At 41.5% G+C, this 24,677-nt stretch overlaps 1 protein-coding gene and 1 pseudogene across 7 annotated transcripts; both read left to right on the plus strand.

Moving 5' to 3' along the window:
• The first annotated feature begins 252 nt into the window (after positions 1-252).
• Positions 253-19,129, plus strand: LOC145507359 (PRAME family member 8-like). 7 transcript variants are annotated; one of them, XM_081493813.1, is made up of 5 exons: positions 253-347; positions 677-725; positions 13,931-14,241; positions 14,598-15,170; positions 16,159-19,129. In XM_081493813.1, the coding sequence occupies exons 3-5, from the start codon at positions 13,955-13,957 to the stop codon at positions 16,709-16,711; spliced, it is 1,413 nt and encodes a 470-aa protein (XP_081349939.1). In that variant the 5' UTR covers positions 253-347; positions 677-725; positions 13,931-13,954; the 3' UTR covers positions 16,712-19,129. The 7 variants fall into 7 exon arrangements, with proteins under 7 accessions (XP_081349939.1, XP_081349941.1, XP_081349942.1 ...); XM_081493815.1 differs by having other exon boundaries at positions 285-347; positions 14,095-14,241; XM_081493816.1 differs by having other exon boundaries at positions 331-402; positions 14,095-14,241.
• LOC145505161 (PRAME family member 12-like) lies at positions 18,122-22,074 on the plus strand (annotated as a pseudogene).
• The last annotated feature ends 2,603 nt before the right edge of the window (positions 22,075-24,677 follow it).

Raw genomic sequence — 24,677 nt, forward strand, 5'->3', positions numbered from 1 at the left:
ATAGCTGGTTAGGGAGCTAGATCCCATATCCTGCAACTAAATATTCACCTGCCACAACTAAAAGATCCCTCAGGGGCACAAGGGAGATCAAAGATCCTGAGTGCATGGTTAAGACCCAGCACAGGCAAATAATCAAAATAATAAATATTAAAAAAAAAAATTGGGCTGTCCTGTAAATACCACTTGAGTACAATATTTGCACAGTGATGTAAACCTCCAATCCAGCAGATGTCGCCATTCCCCAGGGCGATCGCTGAGGAGCTGGGGGAATGCAAGAAGCAGCCATCTTCCATGTTTGGCACCCTTAATGTGAACAAGGGAACAGGATTTGACCCCAGAGAGCTGAGGTGCATATGAAAGGAATGGATTCAGTGAGCCCCGAGGCTTGCATCTACATACAATGTTAAATTCCTTAACTTGATATCCGATTTTTTTTTTAACCTCACAATAATCTTTGATGTTCAGACTGCCTGCTCCTTTTGTTACAAACTTGTATATAACCTGACTCCCCACCCCGCTCCCACCCCGCCCCCACCCCCGCCCCTACCCCCGCCCCCACCCCCGCCCCCACCCCCACCCCCAGCCTCCTTGGGGCAGTTTTCTCAGAGCTGAGATGCTGTCTCCTGGGCTTGGGTCCTAAACATTCTCACCAAGTAAAATAACTCTCTACTTTCAGGTGGTGACTAGTGTTAGTCGACAGTTTTCATCTAACGCCTGGAACTCAGGTGAGTGGGGATAGGACACTGTGGGTTGGGAAAAGGTCTTGGAAGAGCATGTAAAATGACAAGAAATGCACAACCTAAAATGTGCCAAATATGTTTCATTTGGTGACTTTACAGAAGATTATAGCCAGAAAGGTGGCTTCTCAGATTGCTCTGAAAGTTATAAGGGGGAAAAAAAGTTACACAGGGGAGCCAGAGTACGGAAAGTCATTTCCTGAAAAAACATTCAGAAAACATCAAAAGATTACTGCATATGATAAAAATGATACATCTCAAAATAACGATTTTCATGCTTTTTAAAAATTGTTATTTATTTATTTACTTTTTTGGAGGGGTGGCTATGCCGCGTCTTCTTTGCTGAGCGCAGCCTTTCTCTTGTTCTGGCAAGCAGGGCTATTCTCTAGTTGAAATGCATTGGTTTCTCATTTTGCTGGCTTCTTTCATTGCAGAGCATGGGCTCCAGGGCATGTGGGCTTCAGTAGTCACAGGTCTCAGGCTATAATCGAGTGCTCAGGAGTTATGGGGCATAGGTTTAGTTCCTCCACAGCATGTGGAATCTTCCCAGACCAGGGATCCAAGCTGTATCCCTTGCACTGACAGGGATTCTTTTATTAAAAAAAAAATTTTTTTTTTCATTGAAGCATAATTTCTTTACAGAATTTTGTTGTTTTTCTGTCAAACCTCAACATGAATCAGCCATGGGTATACACATGTCCTCCCTCTTGAACCTCTTTCCCATTTCCCACCCCATCCCAGCCTTCTAGGTTGATGCAGAGCCCTGTTTGAGTTCCCTGAAGCATACAGCAAATTCCCATTGGCTATCTATTTTACATATGTAATGTAAGTTTCCATGTTACTCTCTCCATTCATCTCATCCTCTCTTCCCCTCTCCTCATGTCGGTAAGTCTGTTCTCTATGTCTGTTTCTCCTTTGCTGCCCTGCAAATAAATTCTTTGGCGCCATCTTTCTAGATTCTGTATATATGCGTTAGTATATGATATTTATCTTTCTCTTTCTGGCTTACTTCACTCAGTATAATAGGTTCATCTACCTCATTAGAACTGACTCAAATGTGTTCCTTTTAATGGCTGAGTAATATTCCATTGTGTATATGTACCACAACTTCTTTATCCATTCATCAGTTGATGGACATCCAGGTTGCTTCCATGCTCTAGCTATTGTATATAGGACTTCAATGAACATTTGAGTATGTATGTCTTTTTCAATTTTGGTTTCCTCAGGATATATGCCCAGGAGTGGGATATTAGGGATTGCTGGGTCATATGGTGGTTTTATTCCTAGTTTTTTATGGAATCTCCATACTGTCTTCCATAGTGGCTGTATCAATTTACATTCCCACCAGCAGTGCAAGAGGGTTCCCTTTTTTCCACAACCTCTCCAGCATTTATTATTTGTAGACTTTTTGATGATGGCCATTCTGACTGTTGTGAGGTGATGTCTCATTGTAGTTTTGATTTGCGTTTCTCTAATAATGAGCGATGTTGAGCATCTTTTCATGTGTTTATTAGCCATCTGTATGTCTTCTTTGGAGAAATGTCTGTTTAGGGCTTTTTCCCACTTTTTGATTGGATTGTTTGTTTTTCTGGTATTGAGTTGTATGAGCTGCTTATATATTTTGGAAATTAATCCTTTGTCAGTTGTTTCATTTGCTATTATTATTTTCTGCCATTCTGTGGGTTGTCTTTTCACCTTGCTTATAATTTCCTTTGCTGTGCATATTTTTAAGTTTAATCGGGTCCCACTTGCTTACTTTTGTTTTTATTTCCATCACTCTAGGAGGTGGGTCATAGAGAATCTTGCTCTGATTTATGTCATTGAGTGTTCTATGTTTTCCTCTAAGAGTTTTATAGTTTCTGGTCTTACATTTAGGTCTTTAATCCATTTTGAGTTTGTCTTTGTGTATGGTGTTAGGAAGTGTTCTAATTTCATTCTTTTACATGTTGCTGTACAGTTTTCCCAGCACCACTTATTGAAGAGGCTGTCTTTGCCCCATTGTATATTTTTGCCTCATTTGTCAAAAATAAGGTACCCATAGGTGCATAGGTTTATTTCTGGGCTTTCTATCTTGTTGCATTGGTCTATATGTCTGTTTTTGTGCCAGTACTATACTGTTTTGATGATGGTAGCTTTGTAGAATAATCTGACATCAGAAAGCTTGATTCCTCCAGCTCCAATCTTCTTTCTCAAGAATGCTTTGGCTATTTGGTGTCTTTTGTGTTTCCATATAAATTTTGAAATTTTTTGTTTTAGTTTTGTTAAAAGTACCATTGGTAATTTGATAGGGGTCTCGTTGAATCTATACATTGTGTTTGGTAGTATAGTCATTTTCACAATATTGATTCTTCTTACCCAGGAATATCTCTCCATTTTTTATGTCATCTTTGATTTCTTCAATCAGTGTCTTACAATTTTCTCCATATAGTTCTTTTGTCTCCTTAGGTAGGTTTATTCCTAGATATTTTAATCTTTTTGTTGCAAGGTGAATGGGATTGATTCCTTAATTTCTCTTTCTGATTTTTCATTGTTAGTATGTAAGAATGCAGATGATTTCTATGTATTGATTTTATATCGTGTATCTTTACTAAATTCACTCATTAGCTCTAGTAATTTTCTGATAGTTTCTTTAGGGTTTTCTATGTACAGTATCATGTCATCTGCAAACAGCGAGAGCTTTACTTCTTCATTCCCAATCTGGATACCTTTTATTTATTCTTCTCTGATAGCTGTAGCTAGAACTTCCAAAACTATGTTGAATAATAGTGGTGAGAGTGGACACACTTGTCTTTTTCCTGATCTTATGGGAAATGCTTTCAGTTTTTCACCATTGAGAATAATGTTTATTGTGGGCTTACCATAGCCTTTACTATGTTGATGTAGTTTCCTTCTATGCCCATTTTTTGAAGAGTTTTCATCATAAATGGGTGCTAAATTTTTGTCAAAGGCTTTTCCTGCATCTATTGAGATTATCATATGGTTTTTATCTTTCAATTTGTTAATATGGTGTATCACACTGGTTGATTTGCATATATTGAAGAATCCTTGCATCCCTGGAATAAACCCAACTTGATCATGGTGTATGAGCTTTTTAATGTGTTGCTCAATTCTATTTGCTAGAATTTTGTTGAGGATTTTTGCATCTATGTTCATCAGTGATATTGGCCTGTAGTTTTCTTTTTTGTGTGTTATCTTTGTCTGGTCTTGGTATCAGGGTGATGGTGGCCTCGTAGAATGAGTTTGGAAGTGTTCCTCCCTCTGTAATTTTTTGAAAGAGTTTTAGAAGGACAGGCATTAGCTCTTCTCTGAATGCTTGATAGAATTCTCCTGTGAAGCCATCTGGTCCTGGGCTTTTGTTTCTTGGGAGATTTTTGATCACAGCTTCAATTTCAGTGCTTGTAATTGGGTTGTCTCTAATTTCTATTTCTTCCTGGTTTATTCTTGCAAGATTTAAGTTTTCTAAGAATCTGTCCATTTCTTCCAGGTTATCCATTTTATTGCCATATAGTTGTTCATAATAATCTCTTATAATCCTTTGTACTTCTGCATTGTCTGTTGTAACCTCTCCTGTTTCATTTCTAATGTTGTTGATTTGATTCTTCTTTTTTTCTTGATGAGTCTGGATAAAATTTTGTCAATTTTATTTATCTTCTCAAAGAACCAGCTTTTAGTTTTATTAATCTTTACTGTTCTTTCATTTCTTTTTCATTTATTTCTGCTTGGATCTTTATGATTTCTTTCCTTCTACGAATTTTGGTGTTTTTTTGTTCTTCTTTTTCCAGTTGTTTTAGGTGTAAAGTTGGGTTGTCTATTTGATGTTTTTCTTGTTTCTTGAGGTAGGATTGTATTGCTATAAACTTCCCTCTTATAATTGCTTTTGCTGCACCCCATAGGTTTTGAGTTGTCTTGTTTTCATTGTCATTTTTTTCTACGAATTTTTTGATTTCCCTTTTGATTTCTTCAGTAACCTGTTCATTATTTAGAAATGTATTGTTTAATCTCCATGTGTTTGTGATTTTTACAGTTTTTTTTTTCTTGTGATTGATATCTAGTTTCATAGCGTTGTGGTCAGAAAAGATGCTTGATATGATTTCAATTTTATTAAATTTACTGTGGTTTGATTTGTGACCCAAGATGTGTTATATCCTGGAGAATGTTCCATGAGCACTTGAGAAGAAGGTGTATTCTTCTGCATTTGGACGTAATGTCCTGAAGATATCAATGAGATCCATCTCATCTAATGTATCATATAAGACTTGTGATTCCTTATTAATAATCTGTCTTGATGATCTGTCCATTGGTGTGAGTTGGGTGTTAAAAGTCTGCTACTATTACTGTATTACTATCAGTTTCTCCTTTTATGTCTGTTAGTGTTTGTCTTATATGTTGAGGTACTCCTATGTTGGGTGCATAGATATTTACAATTGTTATGTCTTCTTCTTGGATTGATCCCTTGAGCATTATGTAGTGTCCTTCCTTATCTCTTGTAATCTTCTTTATTTCAAGGTCTACTTTTTCTGATATGATGATTGCTGCTCCAGCTTTCTTTTGCTTTTCATTTGCATGGAATGTATTTTTCCATCCTCTCACTTTCAGTCTATATGTATCTTTAGGTCTGAAGTGGGTTTCTTGTAGACAGCATATATGTGGGTCTTGTTTTTGTATCCATTCAGCCAGTCTCCATTTACATTTAAAGTGATTTTATATATATATATGTTCCTATTGCCATTTTCTTAATTGTTTGGGCTTTCTTTTTGTAGATCTTTTTCTTCTATTATATTTCCTGACACTATAAGTCCCTTTAACATTTGTTGTAAAGCTGGTTTTGTGGTACTGAATTCTGTTAACTTTTGCTTGTCTGAAAAGCTGTCTATTTCTCCATCAGTTTTGAATGAGACCCTTTCAGTAGAGTGATCTTGGTTGTAGATCTTTCCCTTCAGTTCAGTTCAGTCGTTCAGTCGCTCAGTCGTGTCCGACTCTTTGTGACTCCCTGAACTGCAGCACGCCAGGCCTCCCTGTCCATCACTAACTCCCCGAGTCCACCCAAATCCATGTCCATCGAGTCGGTGATGCCATCCAGCCATCTCATCCTCTGTCGTCCCCTTCTCCTCCTGCCCTCAATCTTTCCCAGCATCAGGGTCTTTTCCAATGAGTCAGCTCTTCGCATCAGGTGGCCAAAGTATTGGAGTTTCAGATTTTTTCCCCTTCCGTACTTTAAATATGTCCTGCCATTCCATTCTGGCCTGCAGAATTTCTGCTGAATGATCAGCTGTTAAATGTATGGGGTTTCCCTTGTGTGTTACTTGTTACTTTTCCTTTGCTGCTTTTAATATTCTTTCTTTGTGTTTAATCTTTGTTAGCTTGATTAGTATGTGTCTTGGTATGTTTCTCCTTGGGTTTATCCTGTATGGGACTCCTTCAGCCTCTTGGACTTGACTGACTATTTCCTTTTCCATATTGGGGAAATTTTCAACTAGAATCTCTTCAAAAATTTTCTCATATCCTTTCTTTTTCTCTTCTTCTTCTGGGACCGCTATAATTCAAATGTTGGTGCATTTAATATTTTCCCAGAGGTCTCTGAGACTATTCTCAGCTCCTTTCATTCTTTTTACTTTATTCTGCTCTTCAACAGTTATTTCCACCGTTTTATCTTCCAGCTCACTGATCTGTTCTTCTGCTTCAGATATTCTGCTTTGATTCCTTCTAGAGTATTTTAAATTTCAATAATTGTGTTGTTTGTCTCTGTATGTTTATTCTTTAGTTCTTCTAGGTCTTTGATAATTGACAGGTGGATTCTTAACCACTGGACCACCAGGGAAGTTCCTTTTCATGCTTTTTTTTATGTATGAAAAGAGGCAAGACTGTGGATTTATTGAAGTCCATATGATATGCATATGGTCCATATCCATATGATATGCATCTTAACTACCTCAGGACACCATCCTGTTTTCTCCTGCTTAAATTCCCCTCGGGGTATACTGTCTTTGGAGCAGCTGTAGTGGATGATGGCGTTTTGGCTTCAACATCCTTTGTTTACTGAAATAGCAAGTGAAATATTTGTCCCTAAGGAAAAGCTTAAGAGAAGACTGGAAGTGGAAAGGAGTTTTTCTGTCACTGAATCATGTCCAACTCATTGCAGTCCCATGGAATGTAGCACACTGGGCTTCCTTGTCCTTCACCATCTCACAGAGTTTGTCACAGTCATGTCCATTGAGTCGGTGATGCCATCCAACCATCTTATCCTTTATCGCCCCTTTCTCCTCCTGCCTTCAATCCTTCCCAGCAACAGGGTCTTTTCCAGTGAATCAGCTCTTTGCATCAGCTGGCCAAAGTATTGGAGCTTGAGCTTCAGCATCAGTCCTTCGAATGAATATTCAGGGTTGATTTCCTTTTGGATTGACTAGTTTGATCTCCTTGCTGTCCAAGGGACTCTTGAGCCTTCTCTGGCCTCGCATTTTGAAAGCATGAATTCTTCGGCATTCAGCCTTCTTTAGGAGAAGGCAATGGCAACCCACTCCAGTACTCTTGCCTGGAAAATCCCATGGGTGGAGGAGCCTGGTAGGCTGCAGTCCATGGGGTCGCGAAGAGTTGGACACGACTGAGCGATTTCACCTTCACTTTTCACTTTAATGCATTGGAGAAGGAAATGGCAACCCACTCCAGTGTTCTTGCCTAGAGAATCCCAGGGACAGCGGAGCCTGGTAGGCTGCTGTCTATGGGGTCACACAGAGTCGGACACGACTGAATCAACTTAGCAGCAGCAGCAGCAGCCTTCTTCATGGTCTAACTCTCACATCTGTACATAACTACTGGAAAAACCATAGTTTGACTATATTCACTGTGTCAGCAAAGTGACTTCTCTGCTTTGTAATATGCTGTCTGGTTTCTTCATAGCTTTTCTTCCAAAGAGCAAAGATCTTTTGATTTTATGACTGCAGTCACTGTCCACAGTGATTTTGGAGCCCAAGAAAGTAAAGTCTATCACTATTTTCATTTTTCCCCCATCTATTTATTATGAAATGATGGGATTAGATGCCATGATCTTAATTTTCTGAATGTTGAGTTTTAAACCAGCTTTTTCACTCTCCCCTTTCACCTTCATCAAGAGGTTCTTTAGTTCCTCTTTGCTTTCTGCCATTAGGGTGGTGTCATCTGCATATCTGAAGTTATTGATATTTCTCCTGGCAATCTTGATTACAGCTTGACCTTCATCCAGCCCTGGATTTCCCATGATGTACTCTGCATATAATTTAAAAAAGCAGAGTACACTTTATACTGCCTTGATGTACTCCTTTCCCAATTTGGAACCAGTCCATTGTTCATGTCCAGTTCTAACTGTTGCTTCTTGACTGGTGTACAAGTTTCTCAGAGGCAGGGAAGGAGGTCTGGTATTCCCATCTCTTAAGAATTTTCCATAGTTGTGGTGATCTACACAAATGTTTTTGATAGTAAATGAAGCAGAAGTAGATTTTTAAAAAATTCCCTTGCTTTTTCTATGATCCAGCATATGTTGGCAATTTAATCTCTGGTTCATCTATTTTTTTCTAAATGCAGCTTGAACATCTGGAAGTTCTCAGTGCATGTACTGTTGAAGCCTGGCTTGGAGGATTTTGAGCATTACCTTGCTAGCATGTGAAATGCAATTGTGGGATAGTTTGAACATCCTTTGGCTCCCTTCTTTGGAACTGGAATGAAAACTGATCTTTTCCTGTCCTGCGGCCACTGCTGAGTTTTCCAAATGTGCTGCCATATTGAGTGCAGCACTTTAACAGCATCATCTTTTAGGATTTTAAATAGCTCAGCTGGAATTCCATCACCTCCACTAGCTTTGTTCATAGTAATGCTTCCTAAAGCCTACTTGACTTTGCACTCCAAGATGTCTGGCTCTAGGGGAGCGATTACACCATCATGGTTATCTGAGTCATTAAGACCTTTTTTGTACAGTTCTTCTGTGTATTCTAGGACTTTGTGGTAGCTGAGACAGTAAAGAATCTGCCTCCAATGCAGAAAACCCAGGTTTGATCCCTGGGTTGGGAAGATCCCCTGGAGAAGGGAATGGCAACCAAGTCCAGTATTCTTGCCTGGAAAACCCCATGGGCAGAGGAGCCTGGCAACCTACAGTACATGGGGTTGCAAAGAGTCAGACACAATTGCGTGACTAACACTTCTTCTGTGTATTCTTGCCACCACTTCTTAATATCTTCTGCTTCTGTTAGGTCCATACCATTGTGTCCATCTTTGCAAGAACTGTTCCTTGATAACTCTAATTTTCTTATAGAGATTTCTAGTCTTTCCCATTCTATTGTTTTCTTCTATTTCTTTGCATTGTTCACTTAAGAAGACTTTCTTATCTCTCCTTGCTATTCCTTGGAACTCTGCATTCAGATGGGTATATCTTTCCTTTTCTTCTTTGCCTTTTGTTTCTTATCTTTTCTCAGCTATTTGTAAGGTCTTCTCAGACAACCATTTTAACTTGTTGCATTTCTTTTTCTTGGGGATGGTTTTGGTCACCGCCTGCTGGACAATGTTACAAACACTGAATGAAGGGGTTCTCTGGGCTCAGTACACATTCTGTCACTTAGCTTTAAGTCCATCTATTCCTTTCAAGGCAGTTGAGACGGTGGAGGGACAATGGTTGGGGGTGGAGGTGGGACTGAGTGGATGTTAGAGCCTATGACTGTCTGCACCCTGGAAGATGTGGTGGGGGTTGGGAGAAGATCTTACTAAACACTGATATTGGTCCCAGCTTCTAAGTTTCTGGATGAGTAGATCTGGAGAGGAGCTAAGGATCACTTTTTAAAAAGTTCTCAAGTTATGCTGATGCTGCTGATTAGGGGACCAGTCATTGGGAACCACTACAGTAGGTGGAGCTACTCCACTTTTATTTTATATGCCTAGTTTTTGGAATAACACATTCTGAAGAGAAGGCAACATGATAAATCCTGAACCTCATGCTCTTTCCTTCTCCCTCTTATAAGAGAGGAAACTATGACTCCAGCATTTTATTACAAATCTCAACATGGCCAGCACACTGCTGGGCACTGGGAGAGCACAATTTAATACTCCAGAGCACCGGCAAATAGAACTTAAAGTTCTACCACCAATAGGCTGTGTGCCTTGGAAGAAGTTACTGACCTTCACTGAGTTTGTCTCTCGCTCTATTGAATAAGTAAAGCATTGAGCTGAGAGCGTGATGCAGAATAAATCTCCATAAATGGCAGGGCTGTTGTTTGACATGAAGACTACAGGCATAATCAAGACAATATCTAAGGCCACAGCAACGGCCAGAACCTGAGGCAGAGTCTCACCGGTCAGTCATTCCCTCTGCCAAGGTGTGATGCTTTGATTACAGTAGCCAGCACTTTAAAGGCCACCTGCCTGGAGTTCAGCCTATTGGCTGTGTCAAGCCTGTCCTCTGGTGGCCAGTTTAACTATTCTTTCCTTTGGCTATGTCTTCAGGCTCAGGGGGTCTCTGATTGGCACTAACTCCAGGGAGCAGAGGAGAAAGAAAATCCAAATCAGATTTCCCCATCCAATAATTTCCTATTTTTTTCCTGGAAAATTTCTGGGGCCTCTTGATGATTGTGTGTATAAGGATGTTTAGAGAATTTTTGCATGAATTGGAAGCTTAAACTCTGTTGACCTACAAACCATTTGGAGCTTACTGAGAGTTCTCATTAACTTTCCGGTAGCTCATTTCATGCCCTGGGCCTCAGGTTCTTTATTTGAAAAATAAACTGTTTTTGAGCTTCTTGTGACACTGTAGGTGCCCCGGGTGGCTCCTGAATCTGCCTTTTATGCTTTTTTTTTTTTTTTTTTTTAATCCTTGATTTGAACTCCCATAGCTACTGGAAAAGAATCTTGGATAAATATGGTTTGTGAAACCCAATATCCCAACTCACACCCGAGAGTCATCCCCTCCATTGCCCACTGCAGTTGTGGGGAAAACAGTATTTTTCTCTTCCTGTTACAATACCCCAGACTCAGGTCAAATTGTCTGGCATTTTCCTCTATGAGAAAGGAATCCCACACCCCCCAGGACCAGGTGGAGTGGTGAAGGATGGCAGGGGAACAGGGAGACCTGGAGGGCATGGAACCCCACATCAATGAGCTGCTTTTGAATTGATGCCACATGATGCCTTTTGGGAAGTTGGGTTCAGTGTTGCTACATTTTTCTTTAAATATTTTTCTGCTAAGGGACAATGGAGAGGTGATATAAAACGGGATTCTTTGCCTCTAGCAACAAATTTTCTTCGTTAAAACACTGTGTGTGGAATATGTTTGGCCATCCTATAGCCTCTAGTATGAGAAAAGTGTTCAGCAAGGAACTCTGATGTGACCTACAATGACCCTCACAATATCAGGGAAAATGCATGTCTTTGTTGTTCTAGACCTGAGACCAATGTTGGTTTGTGTGCCTGATTTTAATGTTGCTGGGGCTGGAATTGCCTTTGCACCCTCACAATCCTGCCATTCCAGGTATAAAATTTAAATTTCACAAGCAGCATTTGCCATTAGCTCTTGAATGAGTATGTATATCATTTTATATGAATAGGATTTTGTTGCCAGTGCTATTCGGTACTTGATATTTCTTTTTACTTAATGTTATGACCATCTCAAGTCTAATATGACCTAACAGGCTCCTTACTTTCTTTCTCCATACCTGCTCCTTTCCCATCCTTCCCAATCTCAGGAAGTCACAATCAAATCTTGGAGGTTCCTTGAAGCCTCCTTTATCCTTCCGTTTAAACTTCCTTGTAAGAGCAAAATGCTTCTGATTCAGCCCCTAGAAAAACCCTGGGCCACTCAAGTGCAACCCCCGACTTGCAGCCAGGAGCAGCAAAGTGTCCCCTGCTGGTGTCCTGCTCCCTTGTTAATCCTTGCAACATGATCCAGCAGCAACCAGGGGAACTGGGAAATAGACAGCAAGTCATGTCTTTACCCTACTCACAAAATAAGTATCAGAGTAAGTCAAGTAATGTCAATGTAATATCAAAAAATATGTAGAAAGAGACCAATGGGGTTATGGTGCAGCTCCCAGGATTCCAAGAATATGCCTGGGATTAATTGCCATCTTGGCTGCATCCTCTGTGTGAAGAACCTAAAAGACAATGTTTACTGGTAGCAGCAGGCACAATGAAGACAAGGTTAGCTGAGACTGATTCACATTCCCCCCACCTGGTCTCTGAGTTCCCAAAGAACCCACAGTGACCACCCTCATTGATTCTCAGACGTGAAAATGTCCTTCACAGAGTTGGTCATGTCTCCCTCCACTCAGATTCTCAGATTCAGTCTTTTCAAGTCAATTTGATGTTCTGAACTCAACATTCTAGCAGGGAACACCCTCAAAGATGACTATCTCCTCTTAGCCACTCGTGTTTAGTTTCTAAATATCGCCCAAAGAAAAGCCTTTAGTGTCCTTCTTTCCAAGAGAAAAACAAACAGAACCACATGCATGAGGCTATTTGAGTCATTCACAGGGCCCCTTTAGGAAGGGCCACCACCACACTGCCCTTAGTTCTCACAGGATTGACCAGATGTTCTCTGTCAGCGATTAAGCCTGGAGGGCCAACCACATCTCCAGTTGCAAGCCCCTGTGAATAAATCGTAATCTGCCATTTCCCATATAAGACCTAAGTGAGAACTTGAAACAAACAAGAGTTTATTTTGTTTCCTTTGGAAATAACACCACTGCTTTTATGAAGCTGTTTTAATTCTAGGACATTTTATAATTTTAATTTGGACAAAAATCGTGCAACAATGAGGTTTCCAGACATTGTCTTGGGTTTTGTTTTTTTGTATATTTGGGACACATAATCCCCTCCCTTACTCCCCCCCAGGGATACAACTATCCATGTTAGCAAAACTCAATCCTATTTTGTGGAGTGAATCAATGAAAAAATCCTAGATCCCACCCCCTCCCTCATTCTTTCTCTTTCCTGTAGATATCAAATCATCTGGAGATATACTGTAAACCAATTAGGGTTAACCTGAGAGAATTTGTGGAATCTAATCAGGTAATAGGCTTCCCTGGTGGCTCAGAGGTTAAAGCATCTGCCTCTAATGCGGGAGACCTGGGTTCAATCCAGGGTTCGATTCCTGGGTCGGGAAGATTCCCTGGAGAAGGAAATGGCAACCCACTCCAGTATTCTTGCCTGGAGAATCCCATGGACAGAGGAACCTGGTAGGCTACAGTCCACCAGGTCGCAAAGAGTCAGACACAACTGAGCGACTTCACTTTCACTTCAATCAGGTAATGACTTCTGATTGGAAGTTAGCAGTTGAAAGGAGGGCAGATGTGATTAGAAAGTTCTATAAGAGCCTCAAGCACCAAAAAAGAGACACAGAAGCTTCTCACTCTGGAGTCTGCCTGTGTTCTCCCCCAGGACTGAGGTCTGAGCAGCCCCAGAACCACATCTGAGCTGGTAAATTATCAACCTCAGGGAAGATATTCTGCCAATGGCCAGTGTGTACTGGAAGGGGGAATGCAATCTGACATGACAGGAAGAGTTTTCCTTTTCTTTTGGTTAAACAAATTAAAGGCTTTCCTTTGGCCTCAAAGGGTAGCTTTGCCTTCATCCTAAACATTTTGATTTTGGCTTTGGCTTTTATCATTTAAATGTCTTATCAAACAGTTCTTCTTGTTAATAAAAGACATCTAACCATTGGAAACGCTGTTTCTTGACATTTAAAGTTTTTACTTTATGCACAAATTGCATTGCTTTTAAAAGATATCTCCTTAGTCCTTCCCAGTAAAGTTAAGTTTGGAAACTGAGGATGGAAGCTGTGTTCCACATGAACTTCTGTCCCCATAATTTGGGCTGAACATGATACTTTAAAGGATTTCACCCAAGAGAAAGGGAGTCAGCTTGTTCAGTCTCCTGATACAAATGTGCAAGGGGAAATGCATTAAGCAAACAATGGAAGGAAATGGAGGAGCTACTTGATGCCTGTCTTTATTCTAGATACTTGTGAGATTCTTGCTCTAGTGGCAGGAGGGGCAGAGCTATGGTTTAGTGCCCACCATATCTAGCCTGGAAGCCTGACAAACTGAGTTTCTTCCTTTCTGGTTCATCATCTCCAAGGTGATGACTTTGGCTCTGATTTGATTTCCCTGAAGGATGGGGAGAGAGACCATCCTTATGGGTGTGACTGACCTGAGAAGGAGGCTTTGTTCCCTTGCGTTTTCACAGGATTCCATTCAGAGAAGAGTCAGGATGAGTGCTCACAACCCACCCAGACTTGTGAACTTGGCAGCAATGAGCCTGTTGAGAGATGAGGCCTTGGCCATCTGCTCTTTGGAGTATCTGCCCAGGGAGCTCTACCCGCCACTATTTATGGCCGCCTTCTCTCTCAGATGCAGTGAGACCCTGATGGCCATGGTGCAAGCCTGGCCCTTTGCCCGCCTGCCTCTAGGGGGGCTGATGAAGAAGCCTCACCAAGAAACCTTAGAAGCAGTGCTGGATGGACTTGATGTCCTGCTGGCCCAGGAGGTTCACCCCAGGTGAGTCTGATCCAGGTAGCCTGGCAGGGTCTTGGGTGTCCCGGAAGGGACTGCTGGTGTCAGGGAGAGTGAATGACCAAAAGGTGGACCAGAGACTTCTGAAAAAGCTCAGAAGCCTTGAGCCCTGCTGAGATCACATTGGGAAATACCGTGCAAAAGTGTACTAGGAAGGATGGAAGAGAAAAAGGAGCTGGAGGAAAGTGAGCAAGAGAGGAAAGAGAAAAGTCAGAAGGTGATATCAGGAAAGTGAAGTAGAAGCGAAGATGTGAAGTTAGAATGTTGCCTAAATTCTGAGGCTGTAGTTTCATTCACCGTGTATTTTAAAGAATCTCACCCGATCTTCTGTTTCCCCACAGGAGGTGCCATTTGCGGGTGCTGGACTTGAGGACTACTGACCAGGACTTCTGGAACATGTGGTCTGGAAACAAATACCATGTGTCCTCAAGTTCACCGATGGCATCAGTGGCTAAGGACATGTCAAGGAGAAAGCACCCCTTGGCTCCCTTGGAGGTGTATGTAGACCTTTGTCTCAAGGAAAAGACCTGGAGCAAATTTACCACCTACCTCTTCAGGTGGGTGGAGCAGCGGAGAGGCTCCATACACATGTGCTGTAAGAGGATGAAGGTTCTTTCAAGGTCCAAGGAAACTATTAAGAAAGTTTTCCGTATAGTGAAGCTGGACTGTATCCAGGAGGTGGAATTGAATTTCACCCAGAAACTGTCCACCCTGGTCAAGTTTGCTCCTCTCCTGGGCAAGATGAGCAATCTTCAGAGACTCCTTCTCTCCCCCATTCATGGGTCTGCTGCTGAGGAACAGGACCATCAGGCTCTTCTGCAATTTACCTCTCAGATCGGCAGACTGCAGTACCTCCACTATCTCCGTATGGAAGCTCCATCTTTCCTCGAAGGCCACCTGAACCAGATGCTCGGGTGAGGGGACCAGCACTGGTTGAGTAACAGTGAGCACAATAGTAAAATATCAAATGCATTGTCTCATTTGCTGCTCTCCTGTGAAGTGTGGTAACACATAAGTGGAGCAATCAAGGTGTAAAAAAACTGATATAGAAGCTCTGGAAAGGGACATCAGGTTAGGAAGCTACAAATTAGTAGGCATAGGTGTAGTGCGGACATGTATGTGATTTCTTCTTTGAGAAGCGATATCTCTGTTCTGATGACAGGTTAGTGAAGGTGGCATTGACAAGGAAAAACCACATCAGACCTGAGCATTTCTAAAAAGAAACTCTGGTCACTAATCTGTGAACACAATGAGCCTGTCTGAAAGTCCCAGTCTGTAAATGGTCTTGGGTTGCATATGATGTAACTAAATAATATAGGGGAAATGCATGATTCTGGAGATGATGGTAATGAAGCAGAGACAAAAGGAGAGAGAACAGTGATAGAAGGTATGTAGATGATGCCTGGATGGGAGTCGCTGAAGATTGGCATGGTGTGGGGTCTTACTGTTTCTACACATCCTCCAAGTAGCTCACCTGGCCAGAGATACAGGCATCTGGAGCCCAAGCATGGACTGAAGGGATCTGAATTAAAAGCATGTTTATCTCATCTCCCAGTACTAAAATTAAGTGGTGTCCACACTTGATGGAGACTCTATCTCAGGCTCTCTCCTGAGCATATTCTAGTGTATTCCATTATCTTCATTTACCCTGAGGAAGTGGAGTATGTTGTACTCTGCTTGATAGATGAGGAAAAAGAGCTTTCAAGATTCTTTTAGCTTGATCTAGTCACACATGAAAATGGCAGTACTCAGCCTGAAATGAGACTGGGCATTCTAGATATTGAGTTTTATCAGATGGTAATGACAACCTTGGTTTCATGCCATTCATTTACCTCTCATGTGGAGGTCACTTACCACTCTGGTTTCCGAAAACTAATTATTTGTTTTTTCTTTTTCCTCCAGATGCCTGAAGATCCCCTTGCACAACATCTCAATAACCAACTGCCTGCTTACAGAATCAGACTTGACTCATCTGTCCCAGTGTCCGAAAATCTGTCAGCTAAAGGGCCTGAATCTGAGTGGTGTTACCCTGACCAACTTTTGTCCCAAGCTTATCCAAGGTCTGCTGGAGAAAGTTGCAGGCACTCTTGAAGAACTGAACTTAAACCTGTGTGGGATCATGGACTCCCTCCTCATGGCCCTTCTGCCTGCCCTGAGCTGCTGCTCCCAGCTCAGGGTCCTCAGCATGTGTGGAAACCTCATCTCCATGGCTGTCCTGGAGAGTCTCCTGCGTCACACTAATGGGTTGTCTGCTTTACGTTTAGAGCTTTATCCTGCCCCTCGGGAGAGTTACAGCTCTCTGGGTATTCTTCACCAGGAGAGAGTTGCCCAGCTAAAAGCTGAGCTTTGGGAGATCCTTACAGACTTAGGACGTCCCAGGAAGATTTGGATTAGCCCGAGACCCTGTCCTTACTGTGGTGGGGACATGTGTCATCATCTGAATCGCAGTACATGATGCTGTAATACCCTGCCTAGGTGGTTGCCTCTATCAGAAGCTTTCTTCTGGACACTTGGAAACTGAAATCTAGGATATAGGTATATTATGAAGGGAAAATGCACCCATGGTTTCTGATATCAGCTCAGTGACATTGAGAAAAGCAAATGTGATCCAGCAGGGGTGCAGGATTCTAGAAGGATATGTTGACTTGGGGAGTTTGGGACTTATTTAGAGACATGTTCATGGAGTCAAATATGAACCTAAATTTCTGGAGGATTCAGTTTGAGACACACATGTTTGAGTTATTTCTGTATGCACAGTTGTAGAAATGATCAGAAATAAAGAGATCTTCGGTGTAAATGAATAAATGCTGACCATGATATTATTCTGATTTCTGTGTTTACATCTCATGGATCTCTAGTTACTGATGGTGGTGAGGGGAGCACTCTGTTGCCTATGATCTGAAACTCCATCATTCCCTAGTTATATTTTTCCTTTCGTTTTCTTTACTTAGTTCTGTGGGTTAATACGAACAACAAAGGAAACGTGCTCAGTGGTCCTCAGCAACACATCTCTGTCATGGGTGGGAACTGACATGCATGTTCCTATGAGAAAAATTCTAAAATCATACAGGCGTGAAACATGGTTTTATTATGTTTATACCACATTTCAAAAGTATATCTTTTGAACGCTAGTTCATGTCAATAAAAGTTTCATTTTATTCCTGTAACACTTACCGGTCTTCCCTATTGAGGAAGATTAGTATAGCATGTTTTGACATCAGCATATCAGGTTGTATGATAAAATAGCTGTAATATACAACATATAACTTATACTTGGCCATCTGTTTCCTCAGCTCCCCACTCTGCTTAAATCAGCTGCAGATCCATTGTAACATATTTATTAAAATTCTCTGGATCTCCTGTTTTACTAGTCTATTATGATGCAGAAAATATTTCCCCTTGTTCCCTCTTCTCATATCTAGACTTGCACTATTATAAATATTCTGTATATGGTTGTAGGTACGGTTGATGGCTTCAAGATATTTAGCTACGTCTGAAGCCTGGGTTTCCACTGGGTAGTGCAGGAAACACTAATTTTACATCGTAGATGGGCTATAAGATATATATCTCATTACATTTATAAATTCACAAATGTAACGTGACGAGATGTAACACAGGAGAGACACAAGACATAAATAATTTGAAAACAAGTTAGGACAAATATAACAATGACTAGTAAAATGAGTTGTCATGTGGTGGCAGTAATTCATCACGTCTGCAGAGGAGCCTGCTAGAGAAGCCAAATTCTGCAGGAATCAGGTAGAAAGAAAAAGATAAATGCTTCATTTTCATTTACAAAGGCATAGGTTATAAATTTGTTGCAGGTAAAAAGAAAAGTTTTGTGGAAAGCAAGTTTATTATAAGCATGCGTAAGTACCATTGAGCTGAAGTTGGGAGCATAAATAAGGCTTTCCAAACCAGTTTTTGGTTTGTTTGTTTGTTTCATTTGTTTTAAAATAAGGTACAGAGGTTAGTTATTACGTGGATGCATTTTTCGCCACTTTCTAGTTTTGTTTTTTTTTAATATATGTCAAAAAGTGGCTTTTTATAAAAGTTCTCTAGGGGTGGGAGGTAGACTCAAGAGGAGGGATTATATATGTTTATGGCTGATTCATGTTGCTGTACAGAAACCAACACAACATTGTAAAGAAATTATTCTCCAAACTAAAATACAATTTTGAAAGAAAGTGAGACCGTATTCTTTGCAACTAATGAAATCTTGAAACACAATATCATTTGTACAAAAGTAAAATGCATATTTTCAAAAGTAAATTAAAATTATAAAAAATTCTCTAAAATTTTCCAATTTAGAATTTTCTCCAATTTAAGGATTTATTGATGAGTGAGTATTTTAATAACAATTTACACCGATGAAGATGCAACAGGCATTCCACAAGACAGTGCAAGTGATGTAGCCTTCATAAGCTCTAGAAAGCTTCCTCCCCCAAAATGGTCTCAGACAGTAAAAAGTCTTTTTCATACAAGTTGGTGAAACAAAGGTTAAGATGATACAGGTCTTTGAAAGTTGGCACAGCCAAAAGGCTGCTCGGAATCCCAATCTCTTTGACTGATTGTCAGATATGCAACGTATGTGTACCTTCCTAATGGCTGTGACCAAGATATCAATAGTCAGGGGAAAAAAACCCACCTAAGATCAGGTAGAACAATTACATCTCAAAGAAATAGGAAGATAAATGCAAGTTATTCCTAAAAGGACTTTTGTTTCTTTAAGGTTAGAATTCTGAAAAAAGTATTTTATCAAGTTGGCTTTTCCTAACTGTGTGTGCAAAACTATCATATTTGGAATGTCAAAAGAACCCCATTTGGGCCACTATTGTCATGGAGCTGAATAAAATTTGCCTTCAGACTTAAAGCTGTGTCTGTCTATGGTTTTCTTTGGCACAACTTCCACAGCTGATGACTACTCAGACAGGAAAGGCTGTGAAAATCCCTCAGGTTCCCATATACCTGAGAATGACCAACTTGGAGTCTGGCCACTGTTGGGAGTTTCTCATATTAGCCCATGAGTTTTCTTCAGAGAATTTTTTTTTTTTTGATTGATTGATTGATTGATATTTTTGGCTGGGCTAGGTCTTCATTGCTGGGTGGGCTTTCCCTAGTTGTGAACAGGGGCTGCTCTTAGCTGTGGTGCTTGGGCTTCTCACTGTGGTGACTTCTCTTGTTTAGGAGCACAGGCTCTAGGGTGCATAGGTTTAAGTATTTGTTGCCCATGGGCTCAGTAGTTGGAACTCAAAGGCTCTAGAGTTCAGGTTCAGTAGCTGTTGCCCTGTGGCAGGCAAGATCTTCCTGGGCCAGGGATTGAACCAGTGTCCCCTGCATTGTAAGATGATTCTTAACCACTGGACCACCACAGAAGCCCCAAGTTTTTTTTAAAAAAATTATTGATGTATAGTTAAATCAGTTTTTTGTGTTTAATTTTTACTGTAGAGCAAGGTGATTCAGTTACACACATATATTTTCTTTTTCATTATGTTTACGTTTAAAATGCCACTTGAGTAGAATCCAGTTTAATACTCTTTTATGCAAAGGCCATTTATATACATGAGAGAAATATGGTGAAAGTGATCTTTCTCAAATTGACCAAGACAGAGAACACCCTTCAGAATGTCTTCACCTTGGTGGCCACAGGTGTATAAGAATTATTCAGGCATCAAATAACGGGTGGGTGAGATGCATGGAAAATTCCTATAGAATAAATGGTCTCCCTCTATGCATGACCTTAAATTTCAAAGAAATCTTTATATGATGTATCCCAAAGTGGCAGTCACCCCTGAATGTTGCTGAACAATAAACACCAATAAGAGCTTCTGTATTTAGTGCAGAAAAGGTGTTGGTATTTATGAAGAGAAAAACAGAATTTATTTCTGTGCCTAAGGTGTCACCTTGATCAGAAACTGTGTGGAACTTAGCTAGGTCTGAGGAAACAATAGTGATCTAAATACACTTGAAAAGCTCCCTTTGAAATTATGGTTTATTTGACTTCTAAGACCCCCCAAAAATGGCTGGGAAAGTTTGCCATCTGGAAAGTGTCCTCAGTGAGAAAATAAAAAGAAACTTAAAGAAAACCTCTCCTGGTAGCACTTGCCTTTGGATGACAGGGTTATCTGGGACTGAGCCAGGTTTATATCTTCTCTGGCTCCAAGTTTCCAAAGAGCCCACAGTGCAGGAGTAGCGGCAGCAAGTTGTCCAATTTACCTCTCAGTTTCTCAAGCTGCGACATTTCCAGTATCTCTATCTGGACTCTCCCTCCTTCCTTGAAGGCTGCCTGGACCAGATGCTCAGGTGAGTGTGGACCACTGGTGCCACTGAACACATCACTGGCATGTCAACTACACAGGGTTCTTAGCTGCTTTATCTTGAGCTGTGGTATCACCTCACCTCTGAAATTAAGGTAGAAGAACAAACAGGGACACCACACTAGGTCTTCCCTCATAGCCCACTAGGTAAAGAATCTGCCTGCAATGCAGGAGACCTAGGTTCAATCCCTGGGTTGGGAAGATCCCCTCGAGAAGGAAATGGCAACCCACTCCAGTATGCTTGCTTGGAGAATCCCATTGACAGAGGAGCCTGGCAGGCTACAGTCCATGGGGTTACAAGAGTCAGACACAACTTAGCAACTAAAGCACCGCCATACTAGAAAGCTAAGGATGAGGTGGTTTTGATCCTGTGAGGGTGGGCATGGGTTCTTCCTTAAGAAGGGAAATACATGTCAGATGACTTAGGAAAATAGGTAAGTGAAGAGAGCATTAAAGAAGGGAAATCACCTCAGACCTGAGCAATTTTAAAGAGAATTTCTTGGAAATTTCCAGATTGTCCACGTTTAGGACTCTGTTCTTTTAAGGCTGAAGTCCAGGTTTGATCCCTGGTGGGGGAAGTAAGATTACATAAACTTCACGTGTGGTGCAGCCAGAAAAAAAGAAAAAGTGAGGGCAAGAGACAGAGAGAAGAGGTCTGTGCTCACAAGGTTTCTGAATACAATGAACTCGTCTCAAATTACTAATCCCTAAAATGTTGTCTTTTGCTCCAGGTAAGTTAGTTAATATTTAAGAAATGCATGATTCCAAGAGGATGGAAGTAGTGCAGAAGCCAGAGATCATACAGAGCTGCAGATAGTTTGCAGGTGACGTGGAGATGGAATGTCAGGCTAAAATAAGTCTGGTCATTCTGGGTACTGACATTCAGAAGGCTGTTAGTATGACCTTGACTTTGGGCCAACCACCTATCTGACAACTTTAGTTCAGCTGCCATCCTAATTTCTCAGATCTAAGTGCTGGTTCTCTCCCCAGATGCCTGAGGACCCCCTTGGACCACCTGGCAATAACTAACTGCCGGCTTACAGAATCAGACCTGACCCATCTGTCCCAGTGCCCGAACATCCATCAGCTCAAAGGTCTGGATCTGAGTGGGGTTACCATGACTGACTTTAGTTCTAAGATCCTTTGCATTCTTTTGAAGCAAGTTGCAGCCACCCTCCAGGAACTGAACTTAGAGCAGTGTGGGATCACAGAGTCCCAACTTGAGTCCATCCTACCTGTCCTGAGCTGCTGTTCCTAGCTCAGGACCTTCAGTCTGTGTGGGAATGTCCTCTCTATGGCCATCATGGAGAAGCTGCTGAGTCACACAACTGGGCTGATCCACTTAAGTGACGAGTTTTACCCTGCCCCTCAGGAGAGTTACAGCCCTCATGGAGCCCTCCACCTGGACCGACTGGCCCAGCTTCGGGATAAACTCATTGAGATTATGCAGGATTTAGGACGTCCAAGAGCCCTCCAGCCCATGTCCTCGCTGGGGCAATAAAACCTTCTATCCTGAGGAGCCCTTTCTGATCCACTGTTATACGTCTGCCTAGTTGGATACATCTGTCAAAGCTTTCTTCTGCACACTTGGAAACAAAAATCTAGGCAATAGATGTATCATGAAAGTAAAAACAATCCATGGTTTCAGACATCAGCTCAATGTGAATGGGAAATGGAAAGCTGATACAGCGGAGATGCAGGATTGCAGGGGGAAATGTAGGCTCTGGGATGTGATGGAACTTTTGGGAATACATGTTTATACAATCAAATATGAACCTCAATTTCTGGAGCTGGATACAGGTTTGAGACCCACATGGTAAAATTTTCTGTGAGTAGATATTTGTAAAGCAATTGTCAGAAATAGAGACCCTCATTGAAAATTGACTACTGCCTTCCATGATCTATTACTCTCTTTTTCAGTTTATACCTCAGCAATCTTCAGTTAGTGATTTTTAAAAAAGGCACTGAGTTGTATATGACCCAAAACCTTACCATTTCTGCACATTCTTTATTCTGTCTGGAGGATCTCTTACCTCTCTGCTTATTTCTTTGGCTGTTCATAGGTGAATAGACAAAATGGAGCATACTCAATATGGCTGTCAGCAAGTGAAGTGAAAGTCACCCAGTTATGTCTGACTCTTTGTGACCCTATGGACTATAGAGTCCATGGAATTCCCCAGGCCAGAATACTGGATTGGGTAGCCTTTCCTTTCTCCAGGGGATCTTCCCAACCCAGGGACCAAACCCAGGTCTCCTGCATTGCAGGTGGATTCTTTACCAACTGAGCTACCAGGGAAGTCCAGCAAGCCACATGCCAAATTCTGAAATTTGAAGCTGAGAGAGGCGTTATTTACAAGGCAATCATGAGGAGACAGGAGAAGAAGTCTGAGCCCTATCACTTCAAAGGCAGGCGAGAAAGGATATTTATGAGTGCAGAGTATAAGGAGCTTGGTGGGACAGGGCAAGGTGATTGAAGGCAGGAAAAAAAGGTGAGGAAATCACTGCTTTGTGCAGGTCCATCTGAGTTACATGCTTTTTTATGGAATACATGTTCAGAAGATGGTGGCATTAATGTGATCTGTGAATGGAGTTTTTAGCCTTCTTCTGAAAAAAAAAAAAAATCACCTACTGTACAGTTATGCAGGCCCACTTGAAAGTTCCATGGTTTTGACTGGTTTGAACTGGGAAAGCCTAGATCCATCATCTGAAAAAAACAAAACTTGAAGAATCATTACTATAGTGACCTGTATATCAGAGGAGTTATCTAGAGAGGTGGAGGAGGAAGTCTTGTAATGTACTAAGCTAGGGAATGCTTGCAGGGTAGGCAATTTACTTGAACAACGAAAGGGAGCTTGATAGGTGAGGCAGGACACCTTTTGTTGTTGTAGTTTCATCACCAAGTCACGTCTGACTCTTTGTGACCCCATGGACTGCAACATGACAGCCTCCTTTCTCCTCCACTATCTCCTGGAATTGGCTCACATTCATGTCCATTGAGTCGATGATGCCATCCACCCATCTCATCCTCTACTGCCCCGTTCTCCTTTTCCTTTCAACCTTTCCCAGCATCAGGCTCTTTTCCAATGTGTCAGCTTTTGCATCAGGTGGTCAAAGTTTGGAGCTTCAGCTTCAATGACAATAGTTCCAATGAATAGTCAGGGTTGATTTCCTTTTGGATTGACTGGTTTGATCTCCTTCCAGTTCAAGAGACTCTCAAGAGTCTTCTCTAGCACCACAGTCTGCAATCATCAGTTCTTTGGAGCTCAGCCTTCTTTATGGTCCAACTCTCACATCTGTACATGACTACTGGAAAAACCATAGTTTTGATTATATAGACCTTTGTCAGCAAAGTGATGTCTCTGCTTTTTAATGCACTGTTTTGCCATGCTGCTGCTGCTGCTAAGTCGCTTCAGTCGTGTCCGACTCTGTGCGACCCCATTGACGGCAGCCCGCCAGGCTCCTCCGTCCCTGGGATTCTCCAGGCAAGAACACTGGAGTGGGTTGCCATTTCCTTCTCCAATACATGAAAGTGAAAACTGAAAGTGAAGTCACTCAGTCGTGTCTGACTCTTAGCGACCCCATGGACTGCAGCCCACCAGGCTCCTCCGTCCATGGGATTTTCCAGGCAAGAGTACTAGAGTGGGGTACCATTGCCTTCTCCGCAACACACTGCTAGGCTGCCTTGTTTAAGTCAAGAGTGGTATCCTGCCCCTCAGGAGAGTTACAGCCCTCAGGGTGTCCCCCTGGAAGGCAGACTTGTCCAGCTTCAGGCTCAGCTGTTGGAGATTCTGAGAGACTTAGGCCAGCCCAGGATCACCAGTATTTTCCTAAGTCCCTGTCCACACAACGGTGATAACATATGCTATCATATAGAACCCATTATGCACAGCTGTACTACGCCTGCCTAGGTGGTTGCCTCTATCAAAAGTTTTCTTCTGAGCGCTTGGTACCAAAATTTAGGACATGGGGATTTCATAACCTATGGCTTCAGACATTAGTTTAATGTGAATGGAAAAAGGAAAGGTAATGAGGAATTCAGTATTTCAGAGGGAAATGTAGACTCCAGGTTATGACTTGGGGCTTTCAGGGACATGTGTTTATAGC

The sequence above is a fragment of the Giraffa tippelskirchi genome, chromosome 5 (assembly GCF_054371585.1).
Source record: "Giraffa tippelskirchi isolate mGirTip1 chromosome 5, T2T-mGirTip1v1.2.pri, whole genome shotgun sequence".
In the NCBI taxonomy this organism is placed as follows: Eukaryota; Metazoa; Chordata; class Mammalia; order Artiodactyla; family Giraffidae; genus Giraffa; species Giraffa tippelskirchi.